Source organism: Salvelinus alpinus, chromosome 6, assembly GCF_045679555.1.
Source record: "Salvelinus alpinus chromosome 6, SLU_Salpinus.1, whole genome shotgun sequence".
Taxonomy (NCBI): Eukaryota; Metazoa; Chordata; class Actinopteri; order Salmoniformes; family Salmonidae; genus Salvelinus; species Salvelinus alpinus.
In genome coordinates, this window is record NC_092091.1 from 12,026,187 (window position 1) to 12,050,996 (window position 24,810).

The 24,810-nt window shown below is 45.8% G+C and overlaps 1 protein-coding gene across 1 annotated transcript in view; it reads right to left on the reverse strand.

Moving 5' to 3' along the window:
* LOC139578152 (DENN domain-containing protein 5B-like) overlaps positions 1-24,810 on the reverse strand; it is a 40,243-nt gene that overhangs the window by 12,240 nt on the left and 3,193 nt on the right. The window contains exons 2-10 of the mRNA XM_071405405.1: positions 17,741-17,850; positions 15,691-16,420; positions 14,947-15,134; positions 10,786-11,286; positions 10,357-10,588; positions 8,576-8,726; positions 6,773-6,848; positions 6,309-6,428; positions 549-701 (exon numbers count right to left, since the gene is read on the reverse strand). Of these exons, the coding sequence (XP_071261506.1) occupies positions 549-701; positions 6,309-6,428; positions 6,773-6,848; positions 8,576-8,726; positions 10,357-10,588; positions 10,786-11,286; positions 14,947-15,134; positions 15,691-16,420; positions 17,741-17,850 (2,261 nt within the window). The remainder of the gene's footprint in view (positions 1-548; positions 702-6,308; positions 6,429-6,772; positions 6,849-8,575; positions 8,727-10,356; positions 10,589-10,785; positions 11,287-14,946; positions 15,135-15,690; positions 16,421-17,740; positions 17,851-24,810) is intronic.

The window sequence follows — 24,810 nt, forward strand, 5'->3', positions numbered from 1 at the left end:
CAAATCAACAGCACTCACAAAAGTTATATATTTTTAAGTGTATTGCAGCGTGCAGATTGCTAATTTGATGCCACCATCGTTTTGTACTTCCCAGAGACAAAGTCATCATTAGGATGATTATTGCTCATTTGCATGTCTGTTTGAATCCCGGGCTTCAGTGCACTCAGAAAGTATTCCCTTGACGACCCCCCATGCACTGTCAACTGTGGGACCTTATATAGGCAGGTGTGTTTTTTTCATGTTCAAACAATTGAATTGGCCACAGTTGGACTCCAAATTAAGTTATAGTGACATCAAGGATGATCAAAGGAAATTGGATGCACCCAAGCGCAATTTGGAGTGTCATGACAAAGGAGTGTGAATTTATTTTCAATCAATTTGCAACATTTCAAAAAACATGTTTTCACGTTGCCATTATGGGGTATTGTGCCTAGATTATTGAGAAAAAAACAATTTAATCCATTTTGAATTCAGGCTGTAATGTGGAATAAGTCAAGGGGTATGAATACTTTTTGCCGTCCGTCTGCCTGCCCGTCCATGCGACTAACCTGTTTGAGCTGTAGCCCGTGGCCCCAGGTCCTCTCCAGCAGGTCACAGAGGCTGTGGATCAGTCTGTTCTCCTGCAGGCCTGTAATGTTGGCCTCGCCCTGCCCCAGCTCCACACTCTCCTTCCCCATCCTTTCCATCAGCATACGCCTGGTCTGCATCACAGACACACACAATCAGGGTTACATCCTAATTCTAACACCCTTCTCCTAAAAAGTGTGCACTTGCACACACTCAGTAATGGATTTCAGGATTTTAAATCCATGACGAGGAGTGTGCAATGGCATAGACAGCTTGGCTGACAACGTCACAAAAATAAAGTCATCAACAGGGCCGGAAGCTGTACGGTACGATTCTAGACGGTCAGCTAGTTAGCAACAATGACAAGACGCTGCCAAGTGGGGAATTCAAGGTGGCTTGTTTCAGCTAGTTGTATCTTGTTATTGATACCATTTCTTGTTTAGTGGTGTTTTGACTGATTTCATGTCAATGCTAATATGGCTAATTCGTTAGGTAGCTAACAACCACTTTAACGTATTTGAGAGACAACAAGTGCTCCTTGTGCAAATGTATTTGTTTTAAATAAACATTTGGAGAGGAAATTGTTCACAGGTTGCCAACCCAGTGTGTTTTACCCCATAGTTGGGCACGTGTCATTTTTGTTGCTAAACAACCAGCCAGTCTATACTTCAGAAGTGTGGACAATTGGGACACACATCCTTAAAATCTTCCATTGACGTCTATGCAGGCTTCATGCAAGGGACAGAATTAAAGCTGAAATCCGTAGCGGTGAAATTGCCAAGTCCGTTTCCGATATTACAACAGCAAAGATGTTACTTCAAACAACAAAACAGTTATTATTTAAAAAAAAATTAAATCAGTGATAGAACACTTTTTTTTAACCAGAATGCTAATATATATCAAAATAAATAATAGTATTGTGGTGTATATAAAAATGTTTTACCCCTCCTCCACTTTTAGAAACAATACAAAAACAACAAATGCGCCTGGGGCGACCAGTGGCCTGTTTCACCTAATGCGGATCCACTTCAGTTTTAAGCACATGCAACTTAAGTGAAGAGGACTTGGCCCTTATTGAATGTAGTCTTGATTTATGTTATTTCAAGAAGCGGATTTTTGGGATACAGATGCCCTGCAAGCAGGCATACTGCATTTATCACGAGTCGCAACACAATAAACCAGGATTTCCCAAAGTTGGACCTGGGGCCCCCCTGGGTCAGATTCCTTGAGCTGAGTTGAGCCGTTCCACGTCCTTTCCTACGGCTCTGCTAAAAAACACGGCATGTGCGCAGGCAAAAAAATATATTAAAAAGACTCCCGCTTCAAATTCACACTGTTCATTAAAATCACAATTTAACCACCACCAATCTATTTTTGCGACTACCTGGACATACCAATAGTTTATGTATTGATACCATATGGATTTGAATGAAAAGCATTCGAATAAAAATGAAAAGGTGCATGTAAGAAGCGAAAATAATTTCAAAATAGGCTACATGTCATATTAAAACAGCATTTAAACACTAAATAGGTCAGGAGCCTAAGGAGGAACGAAAATGAATTATTTAGGTTATATTATTTCAATTATTTCAAGGCTATAGCCTACAAAGAAACATTGTGAAGCATTTGCGAGTGCGACACTAGGCTGGTCGGGACATAAAGCTCATTTAATCATGTCGTTGTATAAAATCCTTAGTCTATAAATTGCACAGGAAAATAACCTCACACTCAACGTCAACAAAACAAAGGAGATGATTGTGGACTTCAGGAAACAGCAGAGGGAGCACCCCCCTATCCACATCGACGGGACAGTAGTGGAGAAGGTGGAAAGTTTTAAGTTCCTCGGTGTACACATCACGGACAAACTGAATTGGTCCACCCACACAGACAGCGTTGCGAAGAAGGCACAGCAGCGCCTCTTCAACCTCAGGAGGCTGAAGAAATTCGGCTTGTCACCAAAAGCACTCACAAACTTTTACAGATGCACAATCGAGAGCATCCTGTCGGGCTGTATCACCGCCTGGTACGGCAACTGCTCCGCCCACAACCGTAAGGCTCTCCAGAGGGTAGTGAGGTCTGCACAACGCATCACCGGGGGCAAACTACCTGCCCTCCAGGACACCTACACCACCCGATGTCACAGGAAGGCCATAAAGATCATCAAGGACAACAACCACCCGAGCCACTGCCTGTTCACCCCGCTATCATCCAGAAGGCGAGGTCAGTACAGGTGCATCAAAGCAGGGACCGAGAGACTGAAAAACAGCTTCTATCTCAAGGCCATCAGACTGTTAAACAGCCACCACTAACATTTAGTGGCCGCTGCCAACATACTGACTCAACTCCAGCCACTTTAATAATGGGAATTGATGGAAATTATGTAAAAATGTACCGCTAGCCACTTTAAACAATGCCACTTAATATAATGTTTACATACCCTACATTACTCATCTCATATGTATATACTGTACTCTATATCATCCACTGCATCTTGCCATCTTTATGTAATACATGTATCACTAGCCACTTTAAACTGTGCCACTTTATGTTTACATACCCTACATTACTCATCTCATATGTATAGACTGTACACTATACCATCTACTGCATCTTGCCTATGCCGTTCTGTACCATCACTCATTCATATATCTTTATGTACATATTCTTTATCCCTTTACACTTGTGTGTATAAGGTAGTAGTTGTGGAATTGTTAGGTTAGATTACTTGTTGGTTATTACTGCATTGTCGGAACTAGAAGCACAAGCATTTCGCTACACTCGCATTAACATCTGCTAACCATGTGTATGTGACAAATAAAATTTTATTTGGATTTGACATATAGTCTGTGACTTAGAATGAAATACAAATTAAATGAAAAATGACTTAGTGCCTTTGAATTCATTTTTAGAAACAGGAGTTTGGCCAGTCTCTGGATTCAGGCTCATGTGATGGTGCCTGGAGAGCAGGCCATCAGCAGATAATATCCTGTCCACACTTGCAGAGCCACTGGGGATGCTAAACACCCTTTAGGCCACTCTTTTATTTTTCCTATAGGTAGGCCTAAAGGTTTTTAGGCAAAATAACCCAATAAAAACGGAAAGCTCCTTGAACAACGTCCTTTACGTGTGGATGTTTAATGTAGCAAGTGTATAACTACCATATCCCACATGTAGAACAATGACACCCAGTCTGTAACCTAATAGTTTAGCACCATAACAGCAGGTAGCATCCAGTCTAATGTGGTAGCATTTTCCAGTCATCTGGTGATTCTCAGTAACTATACTGTTCTCTTTGAAGTAGAAAGAAAAATCAATATAAGTTTAAATATTAGACATATCTCAGCAGAATGAAGGCTGAAGCCCATGTGAGTGTACAAAGCTGGATCAATATCAAATTGACCATTGGACGTGTAAAAACAGAACGTAAGCAGAATCTGTGTAGATGAGGCAAGGTAAACTAACAAGACGTGACTGGTCTGGGCCATATCTGATCTTGTGAAGGCTACTGGACACGCACATGAGTAATCATACATAGACAACCTCAGCCTGAACTTGTAAAGACCTTTGGACAGGAACATTAGCTAAGGGGTATGCATGTCATGCCACCAATAGAATCTATGCCCCAATATCTGAGCCAATAAGAGAATGGAAACCATGTAACAAAAGTAAAATGGGGTGATGACATTATGTAAGGGAAAAACTGTTAAAAGGGCAAGCACTAAGAATGAGGAGGCAGCTCTTCCATGGAGGTGCTCGGCTGTGTTGCTCTCTGCAATAAAGTCTCATTTAATTCACAAGCTCCAGTATCTGAGAAGTATTTGATTTAATATTTTTCCACAACAGTAACCTAATAGTTTAGCACCATAACAACAGGTAGCATCCGGTCTGTAACCTAATAGTTTAGCACCATAACAGCAGGTAGCATCCGGTCTGTAACCTAATAGTTTAGCACCATAACAGCAGGTAGCATCCGGTCTGTAACCTAATAGTTTAGCACCATAACAGCAGGTAGCATCCAGTCTGTAACCTAATAGTTTAGCACCATAACAGCAGGTAGCATCCAGTCTGTAACCTAATAGTTTAGCACCATAACAGCAGGTAGCATCCAAGCCTTATGTTTTGAACACAGACAGCGTTATTTCATTTTGGTCCACCAGAATTACTAATTTCACCTGAAACGCTGTGTTTGCAGTCCAACAGGGCCAATTGCCAAATAACAAGTATGCTGCTTCAGACTCAGACCAATGAAAACATAGCACACCTAGCTATGAGTTCAGGACTGACATTCTTAACAGATGTTGAACTGAAAAACAACTGTTTCCATTGACCGTTAATTCTATTCCTCTCCGTTGTGTATTTATCTTCAACATATTCCTACAATACGTTGGATTTATAGAACGTATGCGTCAAACTGTATTCGTAGACAGCTTGACAGAAATGGTAGCAGAAGGTGAATGTGGAATTTTTGTTGAATACATATCCAGATGATGCTGCGTACTATTTTGTGCAAAATGGCTGTTGGTGTGTTCGAAGGCTTACACATAACAGCGGATACTACATCACCGCACTCCCCCTCTTGGTTCTTATCTTGATTTAGCACCTGTGTGTTATATACGTTTCTTTATGAAAATATTTAGCTTACTCCATGACAGTAGCTACAGCAAGGGGGCTACAAATGCATGCTGGGGCAGGGATGCCCTGAGCTCCTGAAGTGAGCACTACTGGAGCGGGTGAGAAGACAGACGCTCCAGCCTTTGGGAATCTCGCTCCAGTCAAATTGGGTACGCTCCGCTCACATACTCTGCCCTGGGTGCACGTTTTGGTTTTTGCCCTAACACTACACAGCCGATTCAAATAATCAAAGCTTTATGATGAGTTGGTTATTTGAAACGTATTGCTAGGGCAAAAACCAAACCATGCACCAAGTGGGGGACCCAGGACAGACAGAATCCCTGCACTAAACTACAGGTAATACACACCTTGACACTGCTTCCATCTTGAGGACAGAATAACAGCACCCACACATTGGTTTCCCTATATAGTGCACTACTGAGGCAAAAGTGGGACACTATATAGGGAAAAGGGTGCCAATTTGGGACATAGACAACCATTCGATTTTTAATATGCTGTCTTTACAATCCCGTAAGGGATGGGTTGCCAACTGGCGATTGACACAAAAATAAAAGTGTTAACAGGTGAGATTGACTTCATCACTACTTGTTTTTGTAAGAGGTGTTGACAAGCTGAATGCACAGAGTTGTCTGTTTAAACTACTAGCGCACCGCTCGGACAACCATGCATACCCCACAAGTCCAGAACAGACTACGGGAGGAGCACAGTACTACATAGAGCCATGGAACTATTCCACATCAGGTAACTGATGCCAGCAGTAGAATCAGGTAAAAAAATACCCCTTATGGAACAGCAGGGGACTGTGAAGAGACACACAAATCTAAGATAACTCAATAAATCAATTTTACATCTCACTAAGATGTTTGGTGCAGTATTTATCAATGAAACAATTTGCATGAAAACAAGTTCTCTCATTGAATCCCTACTGTTGACCAATCACTGACGAAGGGGCGTAGACTTCGGCCCCGAATTTAGGCTGGCCTCCCAAAAAAAAAAAAAAGTCTGCCCGAACAGCTGAATAAGTCCAAAACATCACAAAATGTCATCATAATATCTGCACAAACTCTACTGGCTGGGAAGCATTCGGATGCCTTAAGGAGACCCCTTACCTTCACACGACACTCCCTCAGCAGCCCCTCCACAAACCCACGCTGGGTTTGAGTGACAGCTGAGGGGGAGTGGTCAAGCAGCTTAGACTGGCATAGGCTCCTCCTCCCCGGAGAGAACTTCTATTGGATGAACACAAAGAACAACAGCCAATCAGACAATAGTAAAAAGTTGATTCTGAAAACAGCCAATAACTCCTTTCCTGGCCTAGCCCCTACCCATCCTGGGTTTGTAGATCAGACTGAAACAGAGAGGCACTACCTGGACTTGTTCAATAAGGTACATTTTCCCGTTACAAATTGTTGTTTTAGAAATGTTTTCCATTGTGTGCCCTTATGAACACAGCCCAGAAGGCAGAATGGTGTTCACACAAAGAAAGGTAAAGGCATTACAATATTGTTTACACCAGGTATGGGAAACGGGCTAGAGGTAGATTTTGGACTATATAACTAAAGCAGGAATTTACCTCTCTCTGGTCATTGTCCAGTCCTGAGGTGGTCTCAGTGGCCACTGGTCTCTTAGGGATGTAACGACTTGACCACCTGCAAACAGACACAATGTACGGTGTGTGTTTGTGTAGATCATTTGTGTGTGTAGGTAATTGTTGTGTACGTGTGTATATGGGCATATATATGTTATGTGTATATACAGTGGGGAGAACAAGTATTTGATACACTGCCGATTTTGCAGGTTTTCCTACTTACAAAGCATGTAGAGGTCTGTAATTTTTATCATAGGTACACTTCAACTGTGAGAGACAGAATCTAAAACAAATATCCAGATAATCACATTGTATGATTTTTAAGTAATTAATTTGCATTTTATTGCATGAAATAAGTATTTGATACATCAGAAAAGCAGAACTTAATATTTGGTACAGAAACCTTTGTTTGCAATTACAGAGATCATACATTTCCTGTAGTTCTTGACCAGGTTTGCACACACTGCAGCAGGGATTTTGGCCCACTCCTCCATACAGACCTTCTCCAGATCCTTCAGGTTTGGGGGCTGTCGCTGGGCAATACGGACTTTCAGCTAACTCCAAAGATTTTATATTGGGTTCAGGTCTGGAGACTGGCTAGGCCACTCCAGGACCTTGAGATGCTTCTTACGGAGCCACTCCTTAGTTGCCCTGGCTGTGTGTTTCGGGTCGTTGTCATGCTGGAAGACCCAGCCACGACCCATCTTCAATGCTCTTACTGAGGGAAGGAGGTTGTTGGCCAAGATCTCGCGATAAATGGCCCCATCCATCCTCCCCTCAATACGGTGCAGTCGTCCTGTCCCCTTTGCAGAAAAGCATCCCCAAAGAATGATGTTTCCACCTCCATGCTTCACGGTTGAGATGGTGTTCTTGGGGTTGTACTCATCCTTCTTCTTCCTCCAAACACGGCGAGTGGAGTTTAGACCAAAAAGCTATATTTTTGTCTCATCAGACCACATGACCTTCTCCCATTCCTCCTCTGGATCATCCAGATGGTCATTGGCAAACTTCAGACGGTCCTGGACATGCGCTGGCTTGAGCAGAGGGACCTTGCGTGCGCTGCAGGATTTTAATCCATGACGGCGTAGTGTGTTACTAATGGTTTTCTTTGAGACTGTGGTCCCAGCTCTCTTCAGGTCATTGACCAGGTCCTGCCGTGTAGTTCTGGGCTGATCCCTCACCTTCCTCATGATCATTGATGCCCCACGAGGTGAGATCTTGCATGGAGCCCCAGACCAAGGGTGATTGACCGTCATCTTGAACTTCTTCCATTTTCTAATAATTGCGCCAACAGTTGTTGCCTTCTCACCAAGCTGCTTGCCTATTGTCCTGTAGTCCATCCTAGCCTTGTGCAGGTCTACAATTTTATCCCTGATGTCCTTACACAGCTCTCTGGTCTTGGCCATTGTGGAGAGGTTGGAGTCTGTTTGATTGAGTGTGTGGACAGGTGTCTTTTATATAGGTATCGAGTTCAAACAGGTGCAGTTAATACAGGTAATGAGTGGAGAACAGGAGGGCGTCTTAAAGAAAAACTAACAGGTCTGTGAGAGCCGGAAATCTTACTGGTTGGTAGGTTATCAAATACTTATGTCATGCAATAAAATGCAAATTAATTACTTAAAAATCATACAATGTGATTTTCTGGATTTTTGTTTTAGATTCCGTCTCTCACAGTTGAAGTGTACCTGTGATAAAAATTACAGACCTCTACATGCTTTGTAAGTAGGAAAACCTGCAAAATCGGCAGTGTATCAAATACTTGTTCTCCCCACTGTATATGTTACTTACTTGTTGGTGTGGTGTCCCTGTGCCAGTACATCAGCCTGTAGCCTGGGGAAGCAGCCCTGTTGGTGTCGGCCCTGGCCAATCCTCATGTCCAACAGGTGGGGGTGGATGGCCGTGTGGTCAGCCTTAAGCAGCCTGCGCTCCATGGCCTGGACTGGGAACCAGAGGAAAATAGAGGTGGGGGATGTGAGTGGGGCCTACTGGAGAAGGCTGTAGGAGAGGCAGCCTCTAGTAACCTTTTCACACTAGTGTGCTGACCCAAGCCATACTGTGCTACCTGATATTTTCCTGTCAGAGGCAATTCCATGAAAACGGAATTACGCCGATTACCCATTGTCATTTCCAGGAACTATGCTGGATATGTAACCAGGCCAGCGCAGTAATAACAGCCATTTAGCAGACTCCGTTATCCAAAGCAACTTATATTCATGTATTTTTGTATGGGGTTGCCCCAGCGGGAATCAAACCCACAATCCAGGCATTGCAAGTGCCATGCTCTACCAATTGAGCCATACAGGACTCTGCTCAATAGTGTATTTTCTACATCATGTTACTTTCTAAATTCTCATTCCTCTGCAGTCCGACATCGAAGGACTATTTGTAGAAGCCTCCTTTCAAATCCAGAGTTGTAGATACAACGTCATACTGCATGTCTAATCTGGAAAGCACTTTGTGCAGAAACAAGGTCATGTGTTGTTGTCGTGATGTGGAAGTGGATCCCTATCTGGTTTGCTTTAAAAGCCCACATTCCTGGGAAACACAGAGGGAGAGAAACAATTAAAACAGAGACCCAGAGAAAGACTGAAGCAGATTTAGTGGTGCAGTCTCTGCAGAGCGCTGGGCAGAACTTCAAAGCTGAGAGTTGAGGGTCTCATTATAGGGACACAATGTACTGTTTTCCTCATGTGCTACTTATCCTCCACCCCTCTAGTATTCCCCGTCTCCGTCACCTTCTCCCCCATTCATAATTTTGTACCTCTTACCATCAATGCCTCTTATTCCCTTCTCTCTCGCTTTCTCCCCCTCTCGCGTCTACCTTTCTCCCCCTCTCGCGTCTACCTTTCTCCCCCTCTCGCGTCTACCTTTCTCCCCCTCTCGCGTCTACCTTTCTCCCCCTCTCAGATTGATACTGAACTCCCTTTCCCCAGAACGGAATATTCCCCATCCCTCTCATGTTCTGGCATTCTACGGTGCTCTGGCAAAGTTTTCCCTCCTTTGTTTCTCTCTTCAGTGGAACTGAGGGAATATAGGGAGTAGAAGGAAAGAAATGACATGACATACAATGTGTGTTCTGTGGTTCTGGAGACACTTGCATCCTTAGCTAATCCCTGCCTCCCAATGCCCTCCATGCCAGGGGTCCCCGGTTTCCTTGAGGGGGAGGATCGGGGGGCCGGAGCATAGTTAAAGAATTCTTACACAAATTGACAGCAAGACCCCCAAACATACATAGTATTTGACAAAAACAGAATTTCAGTCTTTTTTGCTCAGAAAACGTGGGGGCCAAATAGAATCACCCACAGGCCACTTATTGGAGAACTCTGCTCTATGCTTTGGACAAAGGACAAACAGAACATGTTCATCAGGCAACAAACCCCCCCCAAAAAAGTGGCCTGAAACAGTGACCTAAACTTGTCCAAGAAGAAGCACTCATTGTGGTGTACTGTTGCAAAAACTTTTATATTTTTTATTCTGTTGTGTTCCCTAACAACCACATGCAGTAATAATGGAAAATATTGAATGAGTACTACTGTAGCGCCCCTGAATCCAGTTTCCCCTGAACCCACCTGACTCATGGAGCACTGTGCACTTCCTGTAGTGACGGTTGCCAGGATCGTCCTCGAACGTGTTGTAGAGGCGCTCCCTCACCAAGCGCGCGTCGAACACGCGCTGCAGTGGCTCCCGGTCTGCCCAGCGAGACAACACCTTGCTGTCTACGAACGATGAAAACATGGCCGTCTCCAGGAACCGAGACAGGAAGTGTAGGTGTGTGGCGGGCTGCACCGACAGGAAAGAGCCCTGGGGATAGACAAACGCACAAGTACACAAAATGTTAACACTTCACTTAAAATCACTAACAGTGGTAGAATATTGCTTGTATCCTGAATGACAGCTTCCTGTCCATGTATGTAGGATTACTGACTGAAGGAGTAGGCTATGGATAGGAGAGTCTATGGTATTCATTCAGTGAATGATTGTTGATCGATCTTCATTACCTTATCAAAGTTGCTCGTTCCCTCACGGTTGCCCAGCCAGGACTCCAGGTCGGGAGCGCTTTGGATCACAAACTCTTCGTACCTCCCGAACATGGAGGTGAAACGCCCCGCGAACACCTCCCTCAGCTGCACGTTCATCTTGGCTGCCTTCAGCTCCTCCTCTTCCTCCTCGAACGCCCGTCCCAGCGTCTTCCCTCCCGCCATCCCCCCTCCTCCACACCTCCTGGCCAGTGCCTGCAGTCGTTCCAGCACGGCCAACTCCTCCCCTCCTAGGTTCCCGTTGCGCCGGTCTTCCATCAGGTCCTCCAGGACGAGGCTGCTGAGGCAGGGGGGAGCGACAGAGGCGGGCTTGGTGGTTGTAGAGCCCCCGTATGGCTGGAGGCCGAAGCGCAGCAGCACCTCGTTCAGTTCCTGGATGAGCTCCAGCTGGTCTGGGAAGAGGGGCAGGTCCTCGGGTGGATCCACGCGGTGGTTGTCAATGTCCACGAAGCACAGATTGGCCTGGAGAGGGGGATGGGAAGGCAACAGTAAACATAAAAATCTGTTAACTATCATTATCAAAGTGCATACTTTGGGAGAAGGCTGCGGAATTGGAACCCTTGTTAAAATGTTCAAAAAGGGAACACACAGACCCATCCTGGCAGAGTGGCACAACAAGCAACTCTTCTTCATGTAGATAATTCAGACTGTACAGAGGTTATTACCACTGATAGCATTAGGGCCAAGTATGCAAACATCCCATTAAGATCAGAGATTTAACTATGTTCGTTGACGTTAGACCACAATTAGCGCAGATACTGACATATTAGCATATGAAGCATTAGCAAACTATTGCTGTTATCACTTACAAAGGGGGGAATAGGAAAACTGTGCAAAAGGTTAAAAAACAGAAAAGCTACAATACATCACAGGAGGTTGGTGGCACCTTAATTGGGGAGGACAGGCTTGTGGGGTATGGCTGGAGCGGAATGCTATCAAATACATGGTTTGATGCCATTCACTCCAGCCGTTATTATGAGCCTTCCTACACTCAGCAGCCTCCGCTGCCCCCCACCACCAAGCGGGCACATTTTTTAGTGGCCCTCCTCCTGACGGTGGGGAGATTTTTCTTTTAAGTTTTAAAGTTATTTTCCTGCAATTCAACACATTATGCCATGTGGCGTAGACACACTGGGTGCGTCTCAGTTCAGATCTCCCAAAGTGTGCACTTGTTCACTCCCTTCGTGGTTTTTAAAGAAAAATGACTGGTGTATGGAAACTCCCTCTGGCCCATGAAAACACCAATCCAATGCTTTTACAATTGTGAGGAGTAGTGAACGAATAGACATTTCAGGAGCTAAGAGAGATTTATTGGGATGCACCCTCTGTACCCACCCAGGTCCATAAAAATAAAAAAAAGGTTAGTCAAGCAGTGGTACAGTTGTGGATAGTAAACTTGTTTTAAACCGTAGAGCTCCTATAAGTCACAACCCTGAAGCAGAGACGCTGGGGTGCCGTGTTGCACACACATTGAGGCAATTGTTCGACCTAGCCTAACGTTTCAGGGCCCGCAACTGTACTGAAAGTTCAACTGTCATCTGTAAGGAGGTGTGTTGTGTAATAAAGAGAGTTGCCCAGCTGTCTGTGGAACTTAGTGGCCTTATGGGTAGAGTATCTGCCTTGAGATTAGAAGGTTGGGGGTTCAATCCCTGTTCAAGTCAAACCAAAGACAAAAAATGGGTCCGGTGTCTCTCTGCTTGGCACTCAGCAAGATGGATCGACAGTTAAGGCCCTGCGACAAACTAGCGTCCTGTCCAGGGGGTGTACTTGTACATCAAGTTGCCTCAAGTTACAGAAACAGGGGACAGTCTCCTGCAATATGGGCCATCCCATGGATAATAATAATAATAAATAAGGCTTACTTAAGCAGTTAACTATGCAGCAGCCGCCCCAACACCATGACCTTCTGACAAGTAGTGCACTGCCCCAGGGGAGTATGGGAGATGTAGTGAGTGAGCAGCTGCAGTGTATTCCTCACTCCATCTACAACGTTTGTCCGCAACTCCTACCTTCAAATCCCTCTTCCCCAGATCAGTCTCTTCCTACATCGCGTTTAACCTTTCCCCTCTCAAAATGGCCCATTTCGCTTGGCATATACTAGATTTACATATCCTGGTCCCATAGGTCTTTGTGCTGTACAGCCGACTCTGTCCATTGGAGTTGGCTAAACAGCCCAAACAGATCTGGGACCATCACCTCATTCAGACACACATTTTTTTTATAAATGCAAAAACAGTCAGAAAAATGAGTCGACCTCTGGAGAGAAGCCGAGCAGGCACTAGCCTGGCACATAGAACTACGTCAGAGACTGACACCAAATCCCATTCAACAGCATTGACAGTGTGCTCAGCAGGGGGGGGGGAAATAATTAAACCCCATGTGATGACTGATTCACACAGACTACCGTTTGTTTACAATTCTACTTTAAAGGCCCACTCCTCAACTTGAAAAACAACAAGACAGTGATATTGTTTAAGAGCGGGCATGAACAATGGGTATCATTCATTTAAGTTGTCAAACATAACGTAGAATGTGCCTTTAAAGGGTGATGTGATTCTAATGCGTCACTGCTCCTCTTCTCATGGGAAAGGCAACAAACCCTCTATGATAAACCCCCCCCCCCCACCTCGCAGTATGGTGACCCAATTCACCATGACAACATCTGAGAACATTCTACTGTGATGCATCAGCTAAATTCCGTTAAAACAAATCTGTGCTGTTTAAAAAGCCTAGTCTTCGGATAAGGATACAGGAAAAAAATATTATTCAATCCTGCTGGAAGGATGGGACTACAAGGAGAGGATTGTATAAAAATACATTTACAATAGGACACGCTCTCGATGCGTTCTGTCATCTGCCTAGCTACCTACCATGTTACCCGTGTCCTCTCAAACACACCCAGAAATAAAGTGGCCAGTTCTTAAACCCTGTTAATTATTCACGTTGTCCGATTTCTCTGGAAATGTGATGTCCGGTGCCTTCCTCCTCCCACCGTCGCCCACGGCTCAGCACTCTCCTTCTACTGGTCTATTTATGGGCCAACTCTACCACTTCAAAAGAAAACTCCTGAGCTGTATCCTAAATGGCATCCTATTCCCCTACATAAAGCCCTATGGGTCCTGGTCAAAAGTAGTGCACTATATAGGGAATAGGACCCCATTTGGGATGCAAACCTAGCAAAACGCTTATACAGCATGGTGTGATTTGGGGATAAGTGTAGGAGATCGCCTGAGGAGGTGTGTGAATCTCTATATTTCGTCAGCACCAGAGAGCAGGGGGATATTAATATGCAACCAGAATAGGATTAATTAGTACAGGCACTGCAAGAATGCAGCAAATGTTACAATGCTCTTTCACTGTCTGTTACAACGCTCTTTCACTGTCTGTTACAACGCTCTTTCACTGTCTGTTACAACGCTCTTTCACTGTCTGTTACAACGCTCTTTCACTGTCTGTTACAACGCTCTTTCACTGTCTGTTACAACGCTCTTTCACAACGCTCTTTCACTGTCTGTTACAACGCTCTTTCACTGTCTGTTACAACGCTCTTTCACTGTCTGTTACAACGCTCTTTCACTGTCTGTTACAACGCTCTTTCACTGTCTGTTACAACGCTCTTTCACTGTCTGTTACAACGCTCTTTCACTGTCTGTTACAATGCGTACTGGAATGCCTGTTATTAGAACGACTGACAGTGTACATTAGACTGCTGGAAAGCTTGTTGGAATGTTTTGCAAAGTCAGTGAATGCCTGTCAAAATGTGTATCACAATGCCTACTGGAAAGCTACAGAGAATGTGAATTAAAATGCTTCTAATTCCACGTGGTAAAGCCAATTAAAATGGGATTCAATAGTGGATTTAAAACTCATTCTTAATAGAGAAATAGGAACTTCGGAATAAGTGGCAACATTGTTTGTCCTACTGCATCGCAAGTGCAATACATTCATCACTCCTTCTTGGTCAGGTGGTTATTAAAGAAGATCATGTGTTCACAATTAAGTCAACTGGTTAAACAAAGCCATTTTGAGGATAAACGTTTTTTTTTTTTTTTTAAATGCCTCCATTACATGGTTACAGTCCCAAACACAGATGACTAAGTACATGCCATTCTAATACTGTACCTCATTGGACAGATCCAGAGTGGAGCGTTGGGCGCCGTCCCACCTCTGGATACCCATGAGGAAGGGCACTGGTGCATCCAGGAGGTGGTGAAGGGGAGCGGGCAGGATGGGCAGGTAGATATGCTTCCACTGGAACGGGAACAGCAGGGTGGTGATGCCCTCTGCCACAGTCATCAACCGCTGGTAGTCTGGAGACAGAGATATGGAAAGACGGAGGGAATTGGACCTCGGTGTACTAATGTGTTGTATTGTTGTTAAGTTGTTGTCGTCAACCTTTTGATAGTATGAAGACAGAGACGGAGGGGGAGATTTTAAATTGTTGCTGATTTGAGGAATTTGACCCTGGTGGTACTGATATCATGGATACATGTGTTGCATTGTTGTGGTGAGGTTTTAGTTGTGATTAGGTTGTGGTCTGAATCTCAAAAGTGTGCACTCATACACTCACCACCATGGACTAGTGCCTGGTTTCCAAACCCCAGTCCTCCCCAACACTACACATTGTAGCCCCAGACAAACTCACCTGGGTGCTTGATTATTAGTTGAATCAGATGAGTTTGTCTGGGGCTACAACAACGTGTGCTGTTCAGGGTATAACTCCCGTACCGATCTAATACTTTAAAGTGCATGATGGGAATTGAACATGTACACACTTTAGAGTGAAGGTTAGAAATAAAATAAGAAAATAAAAAAACCTAGGTTGTTGATCTTTCAGCAAAGGCTGCCTGGTCCTTTGGTCCTCACCTTGTGAGTAAAGCAGGATCTGGGTCTCCAGTAGCACGGAGGTGAGCAGCCTCACCAGGTTCTCCACCCCCAGCAGGGAGAAGGCCTCTCCCAGTGGGTAGTCCCCCAGCGGGAGCTCCTCTGGGCCGGGCTGCTGGCACACGATCGGCCCCTGGACCCCGTGGAACCGGAGCGACCGACCAGGCGGCGGCGCGGGCACCTCATACAGGATGTTGTGGATGTAGCTCTCTAGGGGCAGCGGCGGGGCGACGTGCGATGTCACCGCCTGGTGCAGCTGGGACAGGAAGTGGCGGGCGGCGAGGAGGAAGGGGAGGGGTGTCAGGAGGCAGAGGGCCTTGGAGACATACAGGGTGTCCCGGGCCGGCTGGAAGGAGCCCGCTGTGCAGCCCAAACAAGCCAACAGGGGACGCTCTGCCAGGGAAGCAGAATCCGACTCGTCCAGGCTGCTCACCAGAGAGTCCATGCTGGATGTGGAGGGGGAGGAGGCGGAGGAGGTAGAGCGGGATGAAGAAGAGGTGGATGAAGAAGAGGTGGAGTGATGCTCCACATGGTGCATCTGATGGAGGGTCTGCATCGCCGCGGTGATCTGGGCGCTCGTCACCTCCTCGTAGTACATGTGCACAAAGCCGTAGGAGTGTGTGCCGTCGTCCCGAGCGACCGTGAAGGAGTGGAAGCGGGAGTCTCGGCTGTCCGCCTGACTACGGAACGACAGGCCCCGCGGCATGCAGAGCTGGGGAAAGAGAGAGATGATGAGGAGGTTGTATCGAGAGAGATGGAGACAGAAACGAAGGGAGGAGGAGAGAGGGGAAGGGAGGAGGAGAGAGTGGGGGGGGGAAGGGTGATATGGGAGAAAAAAATTGAAAGATGAGTGAGAGGAAGGAGGATGAAGAGGTGGTGGGGGAGAGATATGGACAGAAGAGTTGGGATGTTTTAGAGGACAGAGCAGAGGAACAAAGGAGAAAAGGTAGAGCGGTAGGAGGGGAAGAGGGAAAATACAGAAAGAATGGCAGTGTCAACTGCCTTCAATAACATGTTCTTATATCAAACACACAAGGAATTATGGACAGGGATGAGGTGTCAAATCATTCTGAAGAGCGTCCATTCTGACATAACATTGAAGACTAGCGGTTTAAAAAAGAAAGAAAGAGGGCCCTTATCCGCCTCCCGAGTGGCACAGCGGTCTCAGGCACTGCATGACAGTACTTGAGGTGTCACTACAGACCCGAAATCGATCCCGGACTGTCGCAGCCGGCAGCGACCGGGAGACCCATGAGGCGGCACACAAGTTGTGTAAAAGTTGTTCAAATAAAGAACAACGGGGTGTTATTTGTGGAGAGAGTCTGAGCTGAGTGTGGCTCCATGAAAAGGTGCTCTATCCATCTGTTACAAAGTACTTCAGTGTCTGTGCTCACAACAGGCTTTAGCTTCATGAAAAACTAACATTTATTTATTGGTTCATTTAAAATGAGATGCTGTCGAGTTTCTGCCTAGTGCTTTCATTATCCAGACAAGAATGTGCCATTAAACAACTTATTTTATTATTGAAATTCCACACATTTTGAAGGATACTAATGTTTCAAAAATGTTTCTTAAAAATTATAACACTTGAAACAGAAAATATTCTAATTTGCATAAAAGAGAAATGCATTGTGGTACTGGAGAACAAAACAAAGTAGTGATGTCATAGCAGTGCCAAACCATCAGCTTTTTGTTTATTACTTTCAATTGGTTCAATTACTAATTTACACTGACAGATTTGCGACAGCATTGTTAAACCCCAAAAACGTACATTAACAAAACAATAGTGCACAAACCGATAAAGTCCCCTAATCTGGGTAACAATAGAACAGAATGTCCATAATAAGCTGTACTTTAATTCAACATGACACATTTTCTTGTAATGAATGCAATAAATGAAGCTGTTTTCACATGGACACATGACAACCATCTCTAGAAAGGGCTAAAACAGCCCAAATGCCATAAAAAGAATGACTTAACCCTCTTCTCTGTATATAAGTTGTCTAAACGTATCATAGCTCCACTGTCTTACCATGTTGACTGCATCTCTGTTGAAGGGACTCCTGTCTGTGCTCTCAGGGTAGTGGGACAGAACCTTGGACTTGAAGGACCTCCGGATGGGGCTCTGCTCAAAGCCCTCACCTAGGAAAGAGATGAGAGAAGACGGACAGATGTTGAAATAGAGAGAGGGAGGGTAGAGACAAAGAGAGTGATGAGCATGTCAGCGTTGAAATACTGGCACAGACAAAATCAGAGGGACAAGTGACCTTCATCGCCACACTGAATTCTTAATAAAGGGACATGGTGGAGAACACTGTGGTTACCAGACAGGGTCAGGATTTAATATCAGACATGGTGGAGAACACTGTGGTTACCAGACAGGGTCAGGATTTAATATCAGACATGGTGGAGAACACTGTGGTTACCAGACAGGGTCAAGATTTAATAGAGACAGCACACCCGTTTATCCTGAATTTGACACCAGCTAAAAACCCTGTGTGTGTTTAATCCCTTTACTGAGCGAGAGGTGAGATTGTAGAGGGTTGAGACAGAAGCAGTGAGACCAGAGAATGATCTTAAAAAGGTAGCCCGCTAGCCATTTTCAGACAGGGCTAGTAGAAATTGTAGAAAGGTGAGACAGAGGGGTGGTCCTACAGTGAAGAGGGGAAGCCCTGGGAGACCCAGATCACAACCACCCCAGAGGAGCTTCCACAGCAGCTGCTGCACCCTCCATCCCCTCCCGCCTCACCCTCCATCCCCTCCCGCCGCACCCTCCATCCCCTCCCGCCTCACCCTCCATCCCCTCACGCCGCACCCTCCATCCCCTCCCGCCTCACCCTCCATCCCCTCCCGCCTCACCCTCCATCCCCTCCCGCCTCACCCTCCATCCCCTCCCGCCGCACCCTCCATCCCCTCCCGCCTCACCCTCCATCCCCTCCCGCCTCACCCTCCATCCCCTCCCGCCGCACCCTCCATCCCCTCCCGCCTCACCCTCCATCCCCTCACGCCGCACCCTCCATCCCCTCACGCCGCACCCTCCATCCCCTCCCGCCGCACCCTCCATCCCCTCCCGCCTCACCCTCCATCCCCTCCCGCCGCACCCTCCATCCCCTCCCGCCTCACCCTCCATCCCCTCCCGCCTCACCCTCCATCCCCTCCCGCCTCACCCTCCATCCCCTCACGCCGCACCCTCCATCCCCTCCCGCCGCACCCTCCATCCCCTCCCGCCGCACCCTCCATCCCCTCACGCCGCACCCTCCATCCCCTCACGCCGCACCCTCCATCCCCTCCCGCTGCACCCTCCATCCCCTCACGCTGCACCCTCCATCCCCTCACGCTGAAAATGAGTAAAGAGGTTGTAGAAGCAGGAGCAATGCACAGAATGGATCACAAATTAACGGTTTACGGTACATGCTGAACCTGGGGCCTGATAAAAAAAAATGATTATCCTTGGTTTGGCACTGAAGGGGGGAAGAGAATTCCTTTAAAAAATTTGAGGTCGTTTGAGTGTCACCAGTGACATGCATTTCCTCTGACCTTGATGTATTACCTTGTCTGCCTGATGCATCTCCTGCCTCTCACTGTCCCCTGTGTCAGCTGCCTGATCCGCTTACATAGAGAGCTCTGTGTGTATGTATGTATGTATGTATATAAATAACTATCCTCGTGGGTACCAGAAAATCCACAAAAGTCCCCACAGGGAAAGTAAAACAAGAAATTGTACCAAGTGGGGACACTCCCCATGTCCCAAAGACAAAGGCTATTTTAGGCTTAGGTTTACAATTATGGGTTAGGGTAAGGAAAAATAGTATTTTGAATGGAAATAAGATGTTAGGTCCCCGCAAGGATAGTAAAACATATCCTGTGTATGTAGGACACAGGGGAGTACACTCACTACCTCATTTAAAGCAACACCATCACTCTCCTTCCCTTGAGGGCACCACTCTTCACAATACTACTCTGCCTGGCATTTGGACACACACACAAACACAAACACACACACAAAAACACTCGCTGCTCAAAAACACATCTTGTAAGCTGATGCTTTGACGCATATCCACTTATCCAGCCAGATTCCAGCATTCCACCTGCTTCTCCGATGACGCACGGAAAGCCGAGAACAGTAAGGATGCCGAAGGCAAGAGACGGAGCAAAACGGAGAATTGCTTTACTTTGAATCAGGCTGGTGGGTGGGCAGTAATGAAGGTTGGGTGAATCAGGCTGGTGGGTGGGCAGTAATGAAGGTTGGGTGAATCAGGCTGGTGGGTGGTCAGTAATGAAGGTTGGGTGAATCAGGCTGGTGGGTGGTCAGTAATGAAGGTTGGGTGAATCAGGCTGGTGGGTGGTCAGTAATGAAGGTTGGGTGAATCAGGCTGGTGGGTGGTCAGTAATGAAGGTTGGGTGAATCAGGCTGGTGGGTGGTCAGTAATGAAGGTTGGGTGAATCAGGCTGGTGGGTGGTCAGTAATGAAGGTTGGGTGAATCAGGCTGGTGGGTGGTCAGTAATGAAGGTTGGGTGAATCAGGCTGGTGGGTGGGCAGTAATGAAGGTTGGGTGAATCAGGCTGGTGGGTGGGCAGTAATGAAGGTTGGGTGCTGGGAAGAAAAACATCCTGAAATGCAGGACTACCTGAAATTGTCCAAAAAGAAACGCTTGTATTCGCTGTCCATCGCGTAACGTTCTGCTACTGTGTGTGCACTATTGAATACGACTCTGGTGGGTGGGTTGTACACGTGCAATGTTATGAGAACAGGGCAGCCATGTTGGATATCAGTGTGATAAGGAAGAGATTCAGAGCTGGTATTAAAAACCACACCATCTTGCTGAGTGTTGTACCGTACCGATTCTCTATTTGATTTTAAATCAAGGGACAAGGCATGCAGAGATGTGATGAGTCATCACCGTGTGGTCTTTGTGTTAATCTACCAGGCCTTGATCTTCCTCAGGGCCTCGTCGTCAAGAAGAAAACTATGTCTGGTTGCCATGGTAGCCGTCTCCGCTGGCGTTACGGTTATCATGGCCTTGAAGAAGCCAGTCATCAGCTGACGCAATTAGTTGGGTGAACATTCACACACACACTCAGCCATTAGGGATTGACACCATGTACAGTACACACACACAGTGTGAAAGCTCGATTTAACCCGAACTATGCCTGGGATTGTAATTTGGGTTTCACTGCTCAGTGCTCATGTGGACTCGTTGAACCGGTTCTTCCAATGCCTTACCATGACCCATTTAAAAACCCAAGCACTTGAAATGAATAGCGTCCAGAGTGTTGTGTCAGAGATGGAAGTCAAATATTAGGAAGTTGCTGACCACATTAAAGATTTTAAGGAGAGAAAGAAAGAGAAATGGAGAGAGGGGAAGAGAGAGAAAAACGGTAGGAGGCGAGGGAGTTCAACTGACAGAAGTGGGATGGAGAGATGTAGGAAAAGAAAGAGGGAGATAACAGGAGAGATGGTGAAGCAGGGCGCGAGGGAGGCTTGTTATGGTTCTGTGGATGAAAGATTAAAACGGTGCCTCGGTTAGGCTGTGTGACTATCTCCTCAAAAGCACTGAAATCAGCTCAGCCCACTCCAGAGAGCCTGCAACAGATCTGCTGGCCGGGGTAACACACTACCTAAACGCATTTAACCCTTCATGAAGTAACACCAGCGAAAGCAAGATTCTCCGACGTACATGTATGCTCCCACCACTTCTGCCACGAGGGATCAGTGGTTTCTCAGAGGAAGGACAAAAGATAGAAATAATGAAGGATAAAGTGAATTTGCGTCAGAAGAGGGCCTCAGTCTCACAGTTCCACTCCAGGGACTGCAACGTCACCGTCTCCCAGACACTGCGCGGAATCTCAACACCACAGGATCCCACTCCAGCATGGATGGATTTCTCAAGGGGCGTTTAGTCAGAGTCACGACAGTACTCAGCCTCAGTAAGAGGACCATGTTATGCCACATATTACCATTTCATTATCAAACTAGAGTCTTTTTTCAGTAGGCACACTTACAGAACAAAACTAAAATGGGAAGGCAGTACAAGACCTTGTCAAGCCTTTTTTTATTGGACTTGGTTTGTTGAGAAATGTTTTAAAACATTTTGATATGGTGTACCCTAAAGAACATTGCTGATTGATCACAGGATGACATCTGGTTTTCATTGGTCTATAGATGTAATGTTTGATGTTAAAGAAGATTCCAAACACATACAATTTCATAGGATCCTAGTAGGCTTACTCTGACTGTTAAAACACCCAGTTCTCATACAGCAGATATGCAGACAGAGGAGGGATCTGACGCCTAAAGACGAGGCGCCTATGATGAAACAGCTGACATATTTGAACATATGATTAACAGTCATGCGCAGCTTTCCATCCTTCAAACAGACAGATAGAGACAGGGATGACTGGATGAGTGAGAAGAGAGATGCATTTCATCCTTGCCTAACTCAATTGCTCCACCACATTCAATTCATCATACCCTCGGAGGGGCAGATGAGGAGGAGGAGAACGAGAGAGAGATGGAGGTGGGTTGAGAGATGAAACGACAGAATGAGCAGACACTGCCTCTCATACAATGAGCAGACACTGCCTCTCATACAATGAGCAGACACTGCCTCTCATACAATGAGCAGACACTGCCTCTCATACAATGAGCAGACACTGCCTCAATTACAACAACCTCCTACGTCTGTCTCCTGGTTGAATAAATGTAGCAGGTGTGGTTTGCCAAACTATGCTTTCTCAAATGATATCTAACCTTGCCCCCAGACTGGAAGACGCGTGTGAAGGCTTTCGCACAGAGGGAGAACACATTCTTGAGAACGGACGACTCGGGTTTGATCATTGATTGGTTACAGAAGCAACTAAGAGTTCACAAGATAAAAATGCAATGTATAGTCACCAGCCTTTCATATTCAATTGTATGGAACATAGCCCAATCGGATTTCAACAGTCCATCCTTGTCTTCCTGTTTGCGACATTTCAGCATCCCTGAACATCCCACTGTGGTTCCCGTCTGACACTGATGTCATTCCCTGTGACAGTCACCCGTCCGTTTGGAGCCGGGAGCGGAAACCATGGCGACCTGGCATTCCAGCCGGGAACATCATGTGAAATGTGATTAGGGCTGCAGAAACAGAGGCATCTATTGAGGGGCCAACAAGAGCAGATTGTTTCTTTATAAGTCACTCTCCAATTACAAACACACATGAAAATAAAACGTCTCTCAAAAAAACATTCACCATCGACAGATATGCAGACACACACACCCCTCAAAGCAACACATTTATCTACCGACACACACAAATCCATGAAAGGCAGTGTTGCCTTGCTGCAGCAGAGATTAGTATGACCTGATGTTACATAAGCAGACAGGTGAAGGCCAGATCCACTAGCACCAGCAACCCCCCTCCGTGCTTTCCTATTCACTGCCAAACCTGATAAGGTGATCCTCAGCAGGGGGTGTTGTGAATGTGAGGGGGTGTAAGGGTAGGGTTTTTCACATCCTGACACAAACACCAGGCTAGATAGGATGTATGACGACAGTCTTGGGGGGTTAAATGTGTCCGGTTACCACCCCACCATGTTCCCTGGAGACCTATTCTACAGAGGATATTCTGCCTTGGATGCTCAGTCCCCTGTCCTGTCCTTCTCACCCACCTCCACAAAGAATACAGGGTGTGACTGTGTGTTCTGTGAATTTGACAAGATGGTGCAGATTGTTCTATTCTGAATAACGCATTCCTTGCCTCTTCCTCACTTTGGATTCTCCATATTAAGTCCCGTATACCAGAGCTTGCAAAATACCATTTACACACCACAGAGATTCTCTCCCAGCCCCCTCCCTTTTAATCCTGTTGGTGTCAACAACCTGAGGGATGTAAAGAGGAACATCTATTCTATACATACACTAAGGTTGGAGACATTGAAACTCGTTTTTCAACCACTCCACAAATTGCTTGTTAACAAACTATAGTTTTGGCAAATCAGTTAGGACATCTACTTTGTGCATGAGAAGTAATTTTCCCAACAATTCTTTACAGACAAATTATTTCACTGTATCACAATTCCAGTGGGTCAGAAGATTACATAAACTAAGTTGACTGTGCCTTTAAACAGCTTGGAAAATTCCATAAAATGATGTCATGGCTTTAGAAGCTTCTGATAGGCTAATTGACATAATTTGAGTCAATTGGAGGTGTACCTGTGGATGTATTTCAAGGCCTACCTTCAAACTCAGTGCCTCTTTGCTTGACATCATGGGAAAATAAAAAGAAATCAGCCAAGACCTCAGAAAAAAAAGACCTCCACAAGTCTGGTTCATCCTTGGGAGCAATTTCCAAACACCTGAAGGTACCACGTTCATCTGTACAAACAATGGTAGGCAAGTATAAACACCATGGGACCACGCAGCCGTTATACCGCTCAGGAAGGAGACGCGTTCTGTCTCCTAGAGATGAACGTACTTTGGTGCAAAAAGTGCAAATCAATCCTAGAACAACAGCAAAGGACCTTGTGAATATGCTGGAGGAAACAGGTACGAAAGTATCTATATCCACAGTAAAACGAGTCCTATAACAACATAACCTGAAAGGCCGCTCAGCAAGGAAGAAGCCACTGCTCCAAAATCCCCATAAAAAAGCCAGACTAGGGTTTGCAACTGCACATGGGGACAAAGATTGTACTTTTTGGAGAAATGTCCTCTGGTCTGATGAAAGAAATATAGAACTGTTTGGCCATAATGACCATCGTTATGTTTGAAGGAAAAAGGGGGAGGCTTGCAAACTGAAGAACACCATCCCAACCGTGAAGCACGGGGGTGGCAGCATCATGTTGTGGGGGTGCTTTGCTGCAGGAGGGACTGGAAAGTAGATGGCATTATGAGGAAGGAAAATTATGTGGATATATTGAAGCAACATCTCAAGACATCAGTCAGGAAGTTAAAGCTTGATTGCAAATGGGTCTTCCAAATGGACAACGACCACAAGCATACTTCCAACGTTGTGGCAAAATGGCTTAAGGACAACAAAGTTAAGGTATTGGAGTGGCCATCACAAAGCCCTGACCTCAATCGTATAGAAAATTTGTGGGCTGAACTGAAAAAGCTTG